The sequence below is a fragment of the Protopterus annectens genome, chromosome 13.part0 (genome assembly GCF_019279795.1).
Source record: "Protopterus annectens isolate FY-2018-M chromosome 13.part0, PAN1.0, whole genome shotgun sequence".
NCBI classification, from domain to species: domain Eukaryota; kingdom Metazoa; phylum Chordata; order Ceratodontiformes; family Protopteridae; genus Protopterus; species Protopterus annectens.
The window spans coordinates 531663339-531681544 of NC_056747.1; the positions used below are offsets into that span (position 1 = coordinate 531663339).

At 41.2% G+C, this 18206-nt stretch overlaps 1 protein-coding gene across 1 annotated transcript in view; it reads right to left on the reverse strand.

The window, feature by feature from the left end:
* MTMR4 (myotubularin related protein 4) overlaps positions 1 to 18206 on the reverse strand; it is a 1011266-nt gene that overhangs the window by 429022 nt on the left and 564038 nt on the right. Inside the window, exon 6 of the mRNA XM_044054156.1 lies at positions 4033 to 4070. Coding sequence (XP_043910091.1) covers positions 4033 to 4070 — 38 coding nt within the window. The remainder of the gene's footprint in view (positions 1 to 4032; positions 4071 to 18206) is intronic.

The following is an 18206-nucleotide window of genomic DNA, read 5'->3' on the forward strand; positions in this document are numbered from 1 at the left end:
CGTCCCCATTTTTGAGCTATCATTGCAAATACTTGTGGATCTTGTTTCCATTCGTGTGGATCCATGATGTTTCTGATTAGGTCATCTGCCAATGTGTTTTTCTTTCCTGGCAGGAATTGTGCTTATAATTGAACCTGGTAAGACAGTGCAGTGTTCCACAAGGTCATTGCTTGTCTGCATACAGGGTAGGAATGTGTGCTCCCTTGCTTGTTTATGTACCACATAACTGTGGTGTTGTCTGTCCTTATTAGTAGTTGTCCTGGGTGTAGAAGGTCCTTGAAAGCTGTTAGGGCATTCTGCACTGCTAGCATTTCTTTTTGATTGATATGCAGGTGTCTCTGATCTGTAGTCCATTTGCCCTGAATGCACTGTCCTGCCATGTGTGCTCCCCAGGCATAGTCTGATGCATCTGTTGTCATAGTTTGCCTGGCTGTGGGTAAGGTGAAAGGCTGACCCTTGTTGAGGTGACATGCCGGTGCCCACCATAGAAACTCCTGTTGAAGGCAGGGAATGAGTGGAATCATTGTTTCCAAGCTGTGGCTGTGCTGAGTCCATACACTTTTCAGGTACCATTGTAATTTCCTCATATGCAGTTTTGCAAATGGTATTAGTAGAATGCAAGATGCCATGAATCCCAAGGCCTGCAGAATTTTTCTTGCAGGGAGTTGGGTCTTTGTTGCCATTATTTTGAAATATTGAGACAGTTGTCATTGTTTGTCTGGAGTGACATAAGCCATCTGGGCCATTGTATTCAAGCTAGCACCCAGGAATATTATGTTTTGTGAGGGCACTAGTTTAGATTTCTTTTCGTTTACTGTGTACCCTAGGCAACTTAGAAGGTGTTTGACAAATGCCAGATGCTGTAAAAGAATGTCCTTGCTTTCTGCTTGAATAAGACAGTCGTCCAGGTATGGGTAATATTTGAATTACTCTTTGTCTGCAGTATGCAATTACTGGTGCCAGGCATTTTGTGAAGACCCTGGGTGCAGTAGATAAGCCAAAGGGCAGTGCAGAGAATTGGTAATGCGTTGAACCTGCAATGAAGCGGAGGTATCTTCTGCAATTTTGTCTGATAGGGACATGCAGGTATGCCTCCTTGAGGTCCAAAGTGACTAGCCAAGCATTCTTGCCCAGCATGGGAAGAAGCTGCTGTAGTGTTAACATCTTGAATTTTGGTACATGCAGATAGGTGTTCAGAATTGAAAGATCCAGAATGGGTCTCCATGCTTTGTCCTTTCTTGGAACTAGGAAGAGTCTTGAGTAAAAACCTTGTCCCTGCTCCTGTGTAGGTACCTGTTGAATGGCTCTCATATTCATGAGAGCTGTAATTTGTTTTTATGCCTCTGCCCATTGATTTGGTGGCAGGTTTGGCATTCCTTTGATCCTTGGTAAGGTATGAAAGTGGAATCTGTATTCTTGAGAGACAATGTTTAGAACCCATTTGCCTTTTGTGATGATGCGCCAGTTGTCTGCAAAAAATGCTAGTTTTCCTCTCAAGGGTGTTGCCAGGAGAGAACTGCTTGGTAGTTTGAGGATGGAGTCATTGTGTCTGCCTTCTGTTAGCTTGGGGGCCTGTCTTCTCCTCCTTTCTGGGTAGCAGAACCCCACTGGTGAGGTTTGTAAGGGCCCTGTGACTGACCTCTGCCTCTTGGGTGTCTGTATTTGCCCCTCTGTGATCTGTCTGAGGCTGGAAAGGACCAATTTTTTGTTGGCCAATTTCTGCTGAAGCAAGTGGGTTGTACCTGCAAGAAATCCTTGACCGTTTGCATAGATTTAGCCTTATCCTCCATTTTCTTTAAAACCTCTTCTGCTTTGACACCAAATACATCCTGTTGTAAAGGTGCATCTAATGACTTTGCTTTAACATGGTCAGGGAGGGTTTGCTCTTTTAACCAAGCATGTCTACGAATGACTGAGCCAGTAACAGCTGCTCTACAGGAAGCTTCCAGTGAATCAAATCCGCATTGTAAAGTATGCCTGCCCACCTGTTCAGCTGCATGCAACAGATCCTGCATTTCCTTGAACTCAGGCTGTTCTGAGTGTGCTCATTTTTTGTTTTAACGGAGACATCAGGAATTGTTGATATTTCAACATGTGAAACTGGCAATTTAATGCTCTCATAGCCAGAGTTGCAGAGGTGTATATTTTCTTTCCCCATCTATCTAGGGCTCTGGAATCTCTTTCAGAGGGCACCGGATTTTTAGCCATAGAAGCCTTTGCTCCCTTAGGACCCTGGGATATGGTTTCTGGGTCAGCTACAGGGCTTTTATAAAGGAATTTGTGTGAGTCAGGTAATCTGTAGTATCTGTCTGGTTTGGCTGGAGCAGGAGGTAGAGAGTCTGGATTTAAACTAGACTCCAAGTAGACATCATCCACAATATCTAAAACAGGAGGAATAGCAAGAGGTCTGTGCTGGGGTAACAGAAGGAACTCTCGGAGCCTTTTCTTAGAATCTGAGTAATCCAGGCCTTCCCAGTGGAAATGTTCCCTCATGGTATGTAATGTTTCCCCAAAGGAGTAGTCTTCAGGGGGAGATGCTGAGGGAATAGAGTCTTCCGCATCAGAATCCTCATAAGGTGGAAAAGTGCAATCCTGTTCCTCAGAAGAATCTGAGGAGAGAGAAACCTTGTCAGAGGATGCATAATCCTCCTCTTGTCTTGGTCTTTTATCAGGAGGGGGATGGGAACCCCTGATAAGGGTAATTAAATCTTCAGCCATCTTAAGCATCTATTTCTTAGGCATGGGGTCTTGACCTGTAGACTGATGAACAGTTTTCTTAGGTTTTAAAGGAGTTTTAAAGTTTTGCATAAGATTTAATGGTGAGAATAGTCGGTCTGAAGACACCTTCTGCAACCGAAGGTGTTTCCTCTGCACAGGTGTCTAAATCTGCTCCGGTGTCGGTAGATGGCTGTGTCGGCCTAATAGACTCAGCGTGGGAGTCGGCAGCCATCTGGGGTTCCAGCTCTGCGGTAGTCAGGGGCTCCGTAAGCGCCTCACTGAAAACCGGAGAACCGGTGACAGGTCCAGCTGAGGTCTCATGGTCTGGCTTATTCCTAGGCTGCCTGTCCTTATCCTTGTGTTTTTTTAAGAATAGCGGTCGTCGGCTGCTCCGACGGCATGATATAATTGAATTTCCTACCAAAATAATGCCGTGCGAAGTCAAAACGGCGTTTAATAGTGCGTTTATTAAACCTAGAGCAAAACCGACAACCTGTGATGTCGTGGTCTGGGCCTAGGCAAGGAAGATAATAGGAATGGAAGTCCTTATGAGGTATTTGCTTCCCACAAGAAATGCAATTAACTTTTTCTGACATCGGACTGAGGCAAGAAAATGTTCCTCAACGGGGTACTTAGCATTATTGAAGACTTCGGACTGAAATTCAAATCGAAAATCTCAGGTGTTAGCTGACCAGCACTTGCGAACTGCTTCTGCTTTGGGCACCGCGCGGCAAGAAAGACTTAAGAAAATGGTGTCGGATGACTCATATATATCCCTGACGCACTGACGTCAGGGAAGAAGCGACAGCAACAGACGCCGGACCAAGACTTTGGAATTCGGGCCAACTGCGTGACCGCCTGACGGCAGGATAACCCAAGTGTGATGACTGCAGCAGGGCAGCACGATGAACATCGAGTTTCTCTGCTCTGTGACTAGTTTTTTTTTTTTTTTGAGTACCACAATGGTGACATCATACACCGCATGTTAGAAATGGAAAAACACAAAGCATGTGAATGCAACTGTGTGCAAGTGTACAATACTTCTGGCACACAACAATTTCAACAAACCTGTTCTTCCTCGGGCACACAAAGGCTTAATTAATTACTCTTGGGCACTTTAAACTTAGAAAAAGACAAATCCAGCATTCTAGCACAATCTGAATCTGAAACTACAGTGCCAATTACGAGGTCGTAACAGCCCTGCACATTGTCTGGCCAGAAATTATTCTTAAAGAAACAACCATGACAACAATGCATGCACTACAGGTGACATAAGCCTTAGAAGAAAGCCCTCTCCCAGCAATCTTACAGCACATACTAATAATGCAAGATGCAGTCCAACTATATTTCTGCTTATATGGAAGATGTAGCTTCAGCATAATACCAAAGACATGGAAAGTCCTTCAGCATAATACCAAAGAGATGGAAAGTCTGCCCTCAACTCCAAACATGTCCTACATAGCAGAGAAAACAAAATGCATGCAAGACTGATCTCCAGTGGGAAGCCTGTGCTTTGTCTCAGAGGAATTAATAAATTACAGCAGAAAAGTAATCACCTAATTCAGCAAAACTACAAGACAGCTTTCAAAATGAACACAAGCTCTGGTTAATGAACAAGATTATGTAAGACAGCTGGAAATCTTTCTTGCTAGCAAGAGAGCTATACCAAGATAGTGATCTTCCACGACACACAGTAACATCTCATACTTGTGCACTGGTTCTTACAGCTTAACTGTGAACACTGTCATACACAGCACTAGTATGCTGCAAGCCATTTACATACACATGGATAACAGTAGTTGCAAAGCAAGCTGATAAAGAAACCATAAAGAATTGGAATATTTTGACTTTAGGAAAGGACAGGGTGTTGCAGTTACACTGCAGACAGTGATAGGTGGTGGAAGCATGCCCATCAAGGACTACTCAGGCATTCTAGTCATGGGAAGCAGACATGTGGAACTATGTTACTGCACTGACTAGGCACAGCATGCACTATGCTGTGACTGTTGGCTAGGGTTGCCACCTCTCCAGGACTGCCCTGGAGTTTCCAGGATTTTTATAGCATCTCCCGTCTCCTGGAAGTATTTCAAAAAAACTCTGAAATGTCCAGGAATAATGACATTACACTCTCGCTTAACTGAAACTCAAGCAACCGGCATTCACTCACACATGATCGTGCTTGCTCTCCCTCTCCCGATCTCTCTCACACACAGTCACTTCGTTATTCATACCTGCATTCATTCACACATTGCAATCAGTCTCCCGATAACAGACACACAATGTCACTTCCCCATTCATACCTGCATTCATTCACACATCGCACTCAAGTCTCCCAATATCACACACCGTCACTTCCCATTCACACCTGCATTCATTCACACATTTCTCTGTCAAACACACACATGCCACACACCCACTTATGCATTCATTCATACATCGCTCTCTCTCTCTCTCTCATACGCACACAGCCACACACCCACTTACCTCTCAAATGTACAGACTTTCACAGAATGTCCAGATTTTTGCCTCATATATTTGGTCCATTTCTCATAAAACTGTGGTTTTCTGGCATATTAGTGGCAAAAGACTGAAGTTAGAAAATAATGACAGACATCTGAGTTTCAGGCTTCATATCCTTCAGAAAAATTCATGTTAATGCAAAACTTGTTATTCTATCAACTTTCTAAGTTTGTAACAGCAATATTTAAAACTTGTCCCTATTTCTGGGTCTTGGTCCCACTTTTATGTATGCCTCTGTCTAGATTTCTTGCACTAAGAGGTTGAGAGGTATACCACTTGACTTGCTCAGTCATTCACACATCGCACTCCCTCTCCTGATCTCTCTCACACACACGCACACAAAATCTCTCGCTCCATATGTCTGAATCTCTCACAGCAAGAAATCTGGACAAAGCCATAAAAGTGGGACAAAGTCCCAAAAATAGGGACAGTTTTTAAATATTGCTCATTTACTGCTTTGTCCAGATTTTTTTTGTTCTTAGAGTTAACTCTCTAACAACCAGAAATGACACTTGTCCAGAATCTACCAAGAATAGGGGGAATAAAAGGGCTGCTTAACCACTTCCTTAGTTTTATGTATTTCACTTTCTTGGGTTGGTTTTCCAAACAAGAAATTTCTTATCCATAAAAACATTTAACAGCTCTACGTCTACATGTTTTTGGGTGTGGATGGGCTATCATCCATGTATGACACCTTAAGATTGACCCTATAGCTGCCTGCTGCCCTGGAAGCAGAGTCAGTACTGTACCAATCCACATAGGTGCTGGATAACTGAGTGTACTGTACTTAATTTGTTGCCTTGGCTGCACTGCTCATGATCAATAAAATGTTGCAATGGCTGAATCAAAGCATTCGGATTCTGAATCTGAAAGCTGTATAAAGGCAAAAAAGTACCACTGTTCATTCAATGATGAATGGTTGTAAGAAGACTGTTTTCTTACCCAACCAATCCTTAAAATAGAGTCTGAAACAGAATACAAAATTTGCCATAACACATTTACAGTAAAATACTAGGGACGCAGATCAGTAGTAGTGTATGCAACATCGGAGAAATATAATAAAAATGTGAAGCAAATTAAGCAAAATACAGTCATGACGAGCTTCTTCAGAAAACCAAATACCAAAGAGGACAAACTTATTACAGCTGCTGAAGTAACTCTAACTTACCACAGTGTTAAGCATCATCACACCTATGCAAGTCAAAATTGCGGTAACAAGATAATGGGAACTATTTTCCCAAAATCTAGTATTGCAAAAATGATTGCTTGTGGCAGAACAAAAGCAACTAATATAATTGAAAACGTTCTCACCCCTGCTTCACAAGAACAGATGATCTCTGACTTACAAGAATCAAAGTACTATTCAATAGCAACTGACTTCAAAGGATGCATTAAGTGTTAAACTTTTTCCAGTTAAAGTGCAGTATTTTTCAAAACAAAGGAATAAAACATGGTTTGCTAGACTTTTATGAAGATTCAGATGAAAGCAGTGAGCTCAAAGGCTTAGTGGTAAATTGCTGTGGCTATGGTGTGCAGGATCCTGGGTTTGAGACTGGCAAGGGCTGATTATTTAAAAACAGCTGATATGGCATAGTGGTACATTGCTCTGACTATAGTACACAAAGTCCTGGGTTCAAGACTTGGCAGTGAAATGCATGGTGGTAACACAGCATGTTGTACTGCAATAGTGTAATGGTTAGAGTGTATGCTTTGCAAGCAGCCATTCCCGGTTCGATCCCCACTGTAACTAATTTGTACTTGTCAGGCCCCAGTGGCCTAATGGATAAGGCATTGGCCTCTTAAGCCTGGGATTGTGGGTTTGAGTCCCCTCTGGGGCGATATAATGGGTAGATTAGTTGAAGTGATAGAGAAAAATGGATTGAATATAAGCAGTCTCTCCATTTTCTGGGAATAATGCTGCAGTGAATTTTAGCAAGATTTCTGTGTATGAGAAACTGAAAAAAAAGAAATTCTGAACTAATTTTGGTGAATTGCAAGTGCCATATACTGCATAATTGTGTTAAACAGGCATGCAAAACTTTGTCAATGGACGTTGAAATTCTCAAAGTTTATGCTGAGTTTTCTGGATATGCCAAACTAACTGCACAGCTCCAGTCATTTTTCAAGTTTGTCGAAATTGATTATAAAGACATTCTTCGTTAAGTACCAATGAGATGGTTATCATTACTGCCAGCACTTGAAATAATACTAGTATGGCCAGCTTTGCAGTCTTACTTTGTTTCACCGGGAGAAGAATGCCACAAAGTAATTTGGGATGCCTTTAGAGACAAAGACAGAGTTCACACCTAGACTATACTGCTGTTTCTTACAGAATGTTATGAAGGTCTTTCAATGTAGTGTGGTAATGTTAGAGTCGAATCAAACTACTAGTTACGATCTACGTGATATTATGGTTGGAGTAAGACAGAAAATTGCAGATCGCAAGCAAAACAAATTTTATGGAAAGGCTGCTGCAGACATGTTTAAAAGAATTCCACAGGATAAGAAAAGAGACTTTGAAGCTGATGCTGATCAATTCTGCAAGTGTTTAAACTACCTTGACAAGTGGTATAATTACCAGGATTCAGAATTTCAAGCAATGAGAGCTTTAACCTTAAAAGACCAGTGATGTGGAGCTTATTTGAGGAACTGGCAGACAAGTTGCGCATTGACATCGACAGTGACTATTGTATTCTGCATGATGTTCAAACAGAGTTGGTGGGAAAAAAAATGAAGTGATCAACTGATGGAAGGATTTTTTCACAAAACTGACACACAGGAGGTGTGGTGAGGAACTCTAAAGTTGTATCCTTCACATTTTCTACAGCTGTGTCTAATTCTTCGTGTGAATGAACTTTCAGTGTGATGAATTCTTTGTGGACCAAAGAAAGAAATCATCTGGGACTTGGTGTTTTGCGAGCTGAGCTGCAGGTGTGCGAAATTTGAGGTATAGCTATTCTTAGTTTCATTAATTCTTGATGAAGACACCCAAATTGTTGGCAGCTGCAAGATCTGATCAGAAATATACTTTTAAGAGCAAGTAGTTTTCGTAACTCTACCAAAGCACACAGAATGAACATATGAATAATTAGTTTACAGTTGTATTATTGTTATGAACTTTTCTTGTACATAGTATTAGTTGTACAATCATTACTAATATTAACATATCAAAGACTGATAGTCTCAGAGTCAGTAGGCCAAACAATACAGTTTACGTTGAACATTAAAATAGCATCTCTAAGAATTAGCCTTATGTGAGGTGGCAACCCTACTGTTGGCCAAAAGACAGAAAGGGTACTAGATGAACACAAAACATCCTCTGCCACTGTTGGACAAAGGCTACAAACACCTAAGTTCTTGTTCCTCCCCAGCTTATTCAGGGAGGGACAAATTGATCAGTAAGGGAGCAGGGCTACAAGTGTGTGTGTGTGTGGCAAATACATTATCTCACTGAACAAATACAAGTTTCCATTTCTGGGTGCACAACCTAGGAGCAGGATCCTACAAACAAAAGACCAAGACATGGAAGCCTCCGAGATAAATGGAGAAAAGGTCTTTTTGCCAAATTTCATTTTATTAATTTTTGCAATAATAATGATAATCAACTGGTCCACCAAGTAACTAAAATATACAAGGAGAACAAACTAATTAATTGAAAATAAAAGAACCAAACTAAACTTGCAGAATGTTTAAAGCTGAAAGTGGCAAGATTATCAAAAAGTACAACTGAATACACAAGTCCACATTAGCATAGGTCAATGACAACTCAAGGTAAACGTCAGTCAGTGATTTGTTTCACTGAACTTGTGAGGCAGCTTAATCTGCTAGCCAGTAGACTGGCTATGTTCTCTGGGTCAGAGAGGTATGTACTTACTATTAGCTCTGCACAGTCCTGGGCATGGTTTCTGAGGTTTCTAGTATAATTAAAGAATGCTTAGTGCTCATCTTTTACCTGGCTGGATATTTTTACCACAGACGTGGATTTGGTTGATTTGAACAGCAGCTGGAGTTCCTTTTTTAGATTAGTAAGAGCATTTTTAGCTTTCTGATAGCAAAGTCTTACTTTTGAGAGCCATGTGATTTTTTTGCTATTATAGAACCTGCTCGTATTAGAATTCCACCATAGCAGCTTATTTTGGAATTTGGTGTCTTATTTACTTCTGAAGGGTACAGATATGTCTACATAGCTATGTACATGTGCATAGGATTCTGTGCAAGGTGGAGGGGGCTTTTTAATGGTTTCTGAATACTAAGCTGTTGGAGGACACTTCAGACTTGAGTCTTACAGTGAATGTGACTGACTTGTGGTCCAGTTTGACCAGGGAGGAGGTTACAACTGGTGGGGAGAACAGCTGTCCTATACTGGCAAGAACCAAATCCATGATTTTCTCATCCCTGGCTGGTGTGCAGACTAACTCGTCCAGAGAGTTTGCATTGATGAAGTCTGGAAACAGCCAGGCATAAATGTTTCAGGATGCACAAGTCTCCCAGTTTATGGAGGGACAGTTGAAGTCTCTTAGCCAAATGGTGTTTGGCTTAATACATAGGGACTCCACACTGTACAGACAGGAGATATTGGTCAAGAGGAGAAGAGTTTTGATGAAGTCCTAAAAGCAGTTTAAGAGGAAGAAAATACTTAACTTGCTAAAATAAAATTCTATTTGATTAGCTTAATAAAATAAAATTCTGGTTGGTTATAATTTTGGGGGTGTTCCTGCACCCACGGATCTTGGTATGCATTATTTTTTGGTTTTAGTTGTCTTTTGCTCTGTACACGTCTTCTGTTTCAGTTGTTATTCATACATGGCTGCTGCAAGGACTGAATAGGATTCAGAAGCATGCCAGTAATGCACACCTCTGAAATGCATTATAGCCAAGAAGCACAACTCTGGCATTCTGGCAGCTGAGTGCAGTACTTAACTTTCTCAGCAACGTTCCATCATTCTGTTACCTTAGGAAGTACCACCAGCAAAACTACCAATGTCTTCATTCATTAAATCTGTGCCAATCTAGATAGCAGAAATAGAGAGTCTTCTGCGTGGAGACATGCGTGAATGGGCGTACCTTCCTTGAAGGTTGTGCGTCAGGGCTGGTAACTCGGCACGTAAAAATCAGCTACCAATCATTAGCGGACTGGAGTTCCGCTGTGGCGACCCCTAACCGGGAAAAGCCGAAGGACACAAACATTATTCCACTTGTTAAATTTTCTTTGATTTCAGTAAATGTTGTGAAAACTTAAACTGAAGGAAAAAATCCTCAGCAAGCAAACTATTTTATGCAAAACAAGCATGGCATGTAACCAAATGGCATCAGAAGCAGCTGTGGAAAGTTTATTTAAAGCTTTGGATGCACAAAATCTGAAGTGATTCTATATGTTGAGAAATGTGTTATGCAACATGTGAAGGAAATTTCTGAGGTCATGCATTTTACTTCAAAGAAAGTGCATTTCTGAAATAATACCTTAAAGTTTCCTCATGCAATTTCTGAATATTTTATTATGACCATTAACTACGACCACATCTCCTTTCAATCTGATGACCTATTAATATTTTAAATGTCACTAGTATCAATAAAAAGCTTCTTCATATTATTAAATTACATTCTGACAAATGTTAGAAGCAATTATAAGAAGTTTTTTATGGCTATGTACCCATTTTCTTTTAAATTAAGTCCATGTGAAATGTACATTTTCTTTAATGGCCCCCACAATAACTGGGAAAAAATGGAAAATGACATTTAAAACTATTGCAGAAACATCTGTAATACTGATTAAATTAGTTTAAATGGAGTAAAACATGTTTCAATTAACACTAGTTTATATGAGCAACAGCACATTTTTAAGTCTGCTAACTGTAATCCTGCACTGTTTGCTCCTAGTACACTAGGGGATCCAAGTGTTCCAGTACATCATAAATGTTTTGAAATGATTTTGGATAATAATTGGGTTTCACTAAATGGCTAGTAAATCGGTACAACTCTTGGTGGATCCTGTATAACAGAAAATGGTCAACAGACCCACATGCTTTGCCAAGGATGGCCTTTATCTTTCATTTTTTTAGTTTTCCACACTGGCTAAAACTTTTGCTAACCTCTTTTTAGGCAGAGTTCAACTTACAGACACCCAAACATGTCAAATTCCAGTCTGGATAATATCAAAGTAGCACTGATGAATGCTAGGAGCTTTACAAAATCTCTGATCTCAAGGCCTTCCTTAACCTCAAAAGACATCAGCATTTGAGTTGTGTACCATTCGATTCTCGGCGTGGCTTGGGACTGCCTTCCGTGTGGAGTTCTGCATGTCCTCCCCGCGGTTGGGTACTGTTCGAAAGACATGTGTGTGTAAATGGGCGTGCATTCGTTGAAGGTTGGGCATCGAGCTGGCACCTCGGCGTTTCGTCAAAATCTACTGCTAATCAGCGGACCGGAGTTCCGCTGTAGCGACCCCTTATCGGGAAAAAGCCGAAAGACAAACAACAACAATCTATAGAAAAACTTGGTTCCAGTCTAGTGACAACTCCTGCATTCCAAGGTACAAAGCCTACCATGCATTTAGATCAACCAGAAACTGCAGGGGAGTATTTGATCTCGGGTCTCTCACCAGATTTTGTTATAATACAAATCTGGAGCCGAAGTCTTAATTGCATCAAGAAAAGTTTTTACTGGATTACCGCCAAGTACACATCCTAATAGATTAGTCCCTCACAACTTGGGGGATGCCTTAACCAGATGGAAAAGGCATCAATCCACATACTTTTCTTATGGGCACCTTCAACTATATACACAAACTGGTAAACACTATCAACAATAAATACAGCACAGATCTATGTACTTCCCATAGTAATTTACAGCTATTCAGTTAAGGCTTACATACATAATGCAAGTAGACTGTTATAAATCAAAGTAGGGACGGAGTTCCAGAAATAAGGAGAACAGCATTCAGAATGCAGGTACTCAAGGAGAGCAACCATACAGATTATTATAATCACACAGCAGTAGAAAGTATTCCAAGAACTAAGCAGACACAATAATGGAGAATGGAAATTTTTACCAGTAGGAATAAATGCAAATAGTGGTAATGAAAATAAGCAAGAGGGGTTTGGAATTTAATGGAGAAAATTAACAAAGGAATAAATATAGTGGGAGCAAATCAGAGAGAGAAAGGCAATGGACGAGACCAAGCAGAGGTCTGGACTACAAATTAGAAACAATCTTCCCTACCAGGGATTAATAACAAGAGTTAAAGGCAGAGAGAAATGGACAGAGGAGTGTTAAGTAAAAGACCAGCTCTGGTAGTTTTCCGTTGAGGCTAGAACAGAAGCTGCTGTTAAAAATGGAATAATTAGAAGGGCATATAAAATACTGCACAATAACTATAAGAATCAATCAGAGAAGGTGAAAAAAAGAAATGGCAATTTGTAACGGAGCAATGGGACATCATCTGTATGTCTCCGAAGAATGCAACAAAGGCTAGAGGGTTTAGGATGCTTGTCAGGAAGTATTTGTACAGGTATTTTTATACCTCAAGCAGACTTCAAAAAATGCTTTCTCTGGTAAATAGCAATCGCTAGAGATGTGACAGGAAAGATGCAATTGGGAAGATTTTTTTGGAAATGTAACCAGTTGGCAGAATTAAAAAAAAATCCTTACAGAGTACTTTGACAGAAATATTGCAGGAGCAAATAACTTTTCCTAAGACATGCTCTGACTGCCTTGATATACTAAGGCCCAAGTTTATGCCACTGATTGCCAAAAATGCAATTATTAACAAACAGAAATCAAAAATTAAACCAACTGTGTAGCTCAATGTGTGTATGTACCTTTAAGAAGCTATCCAAGGGCTTGCACAAGTGTATAAATACTGAGCACCTGCAAGTCTGACTGCCATTTTGTAGTAAGCTGTTGAGATGCAAGCATGTATGTATGCAAGGTCTTGTCTGTTAACCAGTTTGTTTCTATGTACTAAAGCATCTAAACAAAAAACCCTGCCTGCTTGTCAACTATGTTAGACAGGGACGAGCGACATGGTGTCAGAAGCGGCATGTCTAAAAGGGACATGGTGCGAGGATGGAAACCAGATTCTTCAGTTTGAGATCAAGAGGCACTCAGTTGAAACTGGAGGAATATAGGGATGTGAATCCCTACTGCACGTATACTACGCAAAACAGGTCAGAAACTTTACAAAATATGAAATGAGGCATAAAGAACACACTAAATGATATTTGAATAAACCGATATGTCTGACATTGATAACAATAATTTAATTACTATGAAAATTGTTGAAATAAAGTCCAAATTGCATAAAACAAATAAGAATTAATGACCGCATTTTCACTAAGCACGTTTTTCGTATTTAAGATATCAGAGTTGTCAGACGTGTATAAAGTGTTTGCATGTCTGTGCAGTACTACAGTAAAGTTATTTGCTGCCACTACAGAACATATTTCTCAAAGTAAAGCATCTTGAAGATTTTATTGTGCATTTGAATGTTTTTACAAGCTCACTCGTACATAATTACAAGTGTCAGTGTGTTTATGCATACTTTGTGGGCATGGGAGACGGATTTCGAAAACCCAGTGCACTTGTTTGACAATAATACTGCAGAGAACTGGACAGTGTTTGAGCAAGAGTACATTTTCATACAGGCTGCATTTTCTGATAAAGATGACCATACAAAGGCATTTATTCTGCTTAATTTAACTGGGTCAGAAGCTAAAGAAAGGAAACATTAATTTGTGTATGCACCTGCTATCTATGCATGAGAGGGGGAAACAGTCACACTGCTGTAATGGCTAAGTCAAGGGAGGACCCAGAGTGCTTAAAAAGTAAATTTAGAGAAATGTGTAACCCCCAGACAAATATTACAATGGAAAAGCACTTATTTTATACAAGGTATCAAAAGCCTGGTGAAACTTTTGCAGCAATATTGAGAAACAAGGCTAAAACATGCAGATTTGGTGATTTAAGGGATGAGTTGCTAAAGGACAGACTCGTGTGCAGTATTAAAGACAATGCTGTGAAAAAGATTTTGCTTCAAGACCGTGACTTAACTTTGAATAAGGCCATTGAGATTTGTCAGCAATATGAGCTCACAGAAAAGCATACAAATATGCTTACAAATGAGAATAGCTCTAGAAGCAACAAAGCTCATGTTGAAAGTATGCAGCATGTAGTTAAAAGAAATAGGCCCAAACACATGGCAGCAACAGCAGCCCCTGCAGCATTCACCGGTAAACCCTAGAGCTTTCCAGCAAATTCCAGAGTTCCCACAGTCTGTGTGAAACATAAGAGTCAGCAAACTCAAAGTATGGGCCCCCACCAAGTTTCATTGTCAACTGCCATAACTGTGGTGGAAATCATGAATCTAAAAAGGAAAAGTGTTTAGCTTTTGGTCAGCAATACCACAAACGCAATAAGTAGAATCATTTCAAAAGGTTTTGCAAATCAAAAGGGCCACATTCTTTCAATAAAAAGGGAACATTTCAAGAAACGAGTTGATCAGAGAGCTGCAACAATACTCTTTATGATAATTGTGTGTCAGTGCTTTATAAAACCGTCAATGCAGTAGATTTAAAGGCAAAGAAAAAGAAGTTATGCACTCACCATAACGTTCCATCTGAGTAGTTAGACTTCATTTGTCATCAACCTGTGGGTTTCGGATCTGACATGACAGCTTTCCAAGCTAAGATCCGAGCTCCAAGCTCCTTCCCCCTACCACTACTACACTGCAACCTCCTTCCAACCCTTAGATCGAGTTTGCCACCCCACAACGTGACACACATCAGCCCAATAGACAAAGTGCAGTTGTGTACACTTACCATAAATGTAGATGTTAGAGTGTATTCACTGTTGCAGTCATTATGTTTGGGTTATCTGCTTGCAGGTAGCCCTCAGTCGGCCTGATTAACAAAGTCTTGGGTCCTGCGTTGGTTGCTGTCCCTTCTTCCATGACGTCCGGTCGTCAGGGGTATAAAACATCCAGCCGATGCCATTACATCAGTTTTTCTTGCCTCAGATATCAGGTGCCCCCCTAATGGGAAGCAATTATATACAAGGTTATACCTCTAACAAAAGGCAAATACACCAGAAAGCCTTAAGCATAGTAGCAAGAATAGAGGTATAGTCAATACAAGTCAGGGGGCTGGAGGGAGGGTAACCAGGACTGCAACAGTGAATACACTCGAACATCTATATTTATGGTAAGTGTACATAAAGTACAGTTTTGTACCTACCATAAATGTAGATGTCCGAGAGGCACGCATCTGCAGTCCTTACAAATGGGTTGTCCTGTCGTCAGGCAGCCCTTCGGTCGGCCGGATTCCAAAGTCTGGGTCTGGCCTCGGCTGATGTCGCACTTCACCCGACGTCATAGCTGCAGTTCTTCAGGTATAAAGGTATCAGCCGACGCCATTTTCCTCAGTGTTTCTTGCCCCAGATGCCAGGTGCCCTCTAGGAAGGCTAAATTTGGATAAATGCAAATGGTTCCAAATAGTAGAGAGCAAACAAAAAATAAGCATGTATGTACATATATACAAACAAATACACCATAATAGATTCCCCCAGCTAGCTACAAGATGGGCAAATACCCTAGGAGTACCACAGAGGGGAAGGAGGGTGGGTAATCCTGACTGCAGATGCATGCCTCTCGGACATCTACATTTATGGTAGGTACAAAACTGTACTATGTCCTTCAAGGATGCATCTGCAGTCCTTACAAATGGGTAGAATACCATAGCCAAACTGGGGGAGGAGGAGTAATAAGATTATGGTGTAGTTAAGATCCCTTGCAAAACAGCAGTGGCAAAACCTGCTCGGGATCTGGAGTATAAGGGTAGATTATAATGCTTGGCAAATGTATGCACGGAGCTCCAAGTAGCAGCCTCTAAAATGTCTTTGGTAGCCACTCCTCGTAAAAAGGCTGTGGTAGTGGCTGTAGCTCTTGTAGAGTGAGGTCTGATGTTTTCTGGAGTTTTCTTCCCATGGTGAGAGTAACAAAATCTAATGCAATTTCCTATCCACTTAGAGATTGTCTGTTTTGAAATTGCTTTTCCTTCCATTCCTGTTGCATATGCTACCAGTAGCTGGTCAGTTTTTCTATTGCTCTTGGTCCTGTCCAGGTAGTAACGCAATTGTCTATGTACATCCAAGGTATGCAACAGTCTTTCTCCCTTGTTCTGTGGGTTGGGAAAGAATGTAGGTAGGTGGATAGCTTGGTTTAAAGATACCCTGGAGACCACCTTTGGCATAAAAGTAGGATTAGTTCTCATGGACACTCTATCTTGATGGAAGATAAGGAAGGGCTGTACTGCCATTAATGCCTGTAGTTCAGAAACCCTTCTTGCTGAAGTGACTGCAAGCAGGAAAGCAGTCTTCCATGATAAGTACTATAATTCTGCTGTTGCTGCTGGCTCGAAAGGAGGGAGTGTCAACTTTTCTAACATAAAGTTCAAGTCCCATGCGGGCAATGGTGGCTTCCTAGGTGGCTTTACATTTTTAATTCCTCTCAGAAACTGCCTGAGCAGAGGATGTGAGAAGACTGGAGGGTCCATGTTGTATTCTGCTGAAATAGCTGATGCATGAATCTTAATGGAAGAATAGGACAGGCCATTGTGGAAGAGCTCTGCCAAGTATTCCAGGATGTTAGCTATGTTTACCATTGACACATTTTCTCCTTTTGCTGCACTCCAAATGAGGTATCTTTTCCATTTTGCTGAATAATTTTTTCTTGTTGAGGGTCTGCGAGCCTCCAAGATAATGTCTTTAACCCTTTGAGATAAATCTGGGTTATTTTGTCTTATGCAATGTTCCAGGCAGCCAGCTGCAGTGTTTTTAGGTTTGGATGCAGGGTTTTGAAGTTGTTCTGTGTTAACAGTAAGGGAACTAGGGGCAGAGGCCATATTTGTTCCCGAGACATACTCCTCAGTAATGGGTACCAATGCTGCCTCGGCCAGTCTGGAGCTATCAGGATGATCCTTGGACGGTCTTCTTTGATCTTCAATAGCACCTTGTGCATCAAAGGAAGAATGAGGTATGTGTTTAGAGCGGACAGGTCTAGAATAGGTCTCCATTGGTTTTCTTTTCTTGGTACCAGGAAGAGTCTGCAGTAAAATCCTTGCCCCTGTTCCATAGACGGTACCCTTTCTATAGCTCTCATGCTTAGTAAGTGATTTATTTGTTGTAGAGCTTCTGTTTTCTGATTTGGAGGTAGGTTTGGCATTCTTCTCTTCCTTGGTAGAGTATGGAAGTGAAACCTGTAACCTTGGTCTATTGTCTGTAAAATCCATTTGTCTCCTGTGATGCAGTGCCAGTTTACTGAAAATAAGGCTAGCTTTCCGCCTAAGGGTGCTTCTAGTTGTTCCCTGGTAGGCGGTGCCAGAGCCAAGTCACTGTGATTGTCCTGTGGAAGTGGTGGTGGCTGGATCTGTGGCAGTACCTCGCTGGTTGTTAGTCTGCCATTGACGTCCCCTGTAGGCACCTCTGGATTGACCCCTGCCTCTTGAGCGCCTGTTCCTGCCTCTCTGGGCTCTGGAGGTGTCTGGAAAGGACCAATTCTTGGAAGGCCAGTTCCTACTAAACATTGGAGGCTGGACCTGCAAGAAATCCTTGACTGTCTGGACAGATTTTGCTTTCTCCTCCACCTTCTTCAGCACCTGCTGTGCCGGGGAGCCAAACAAATTGAGCTTATCCATAGGAGCATCTAGGAGCTTTGATTTAACATGGTCTGGTAAGGACTGCTCTTTTAACCATGCATGCCTTCTGATCACTGTACCAGTCATAGCTGATCTAAAAGAAGCCTCCAGTGCATCATAGCCGCATTTTAAGGAATGATTACTGACCTGCTGAATGTTATGCACCATTTCCCGAACAGATTTTTTGTCTAATGGTTCATCCGAGGACAGTTTTTTAGTTAACTGATCTAACATAAATTCCTGATACTGAATCATGTGGAATTGACAGTTTAAAGCCCTAGC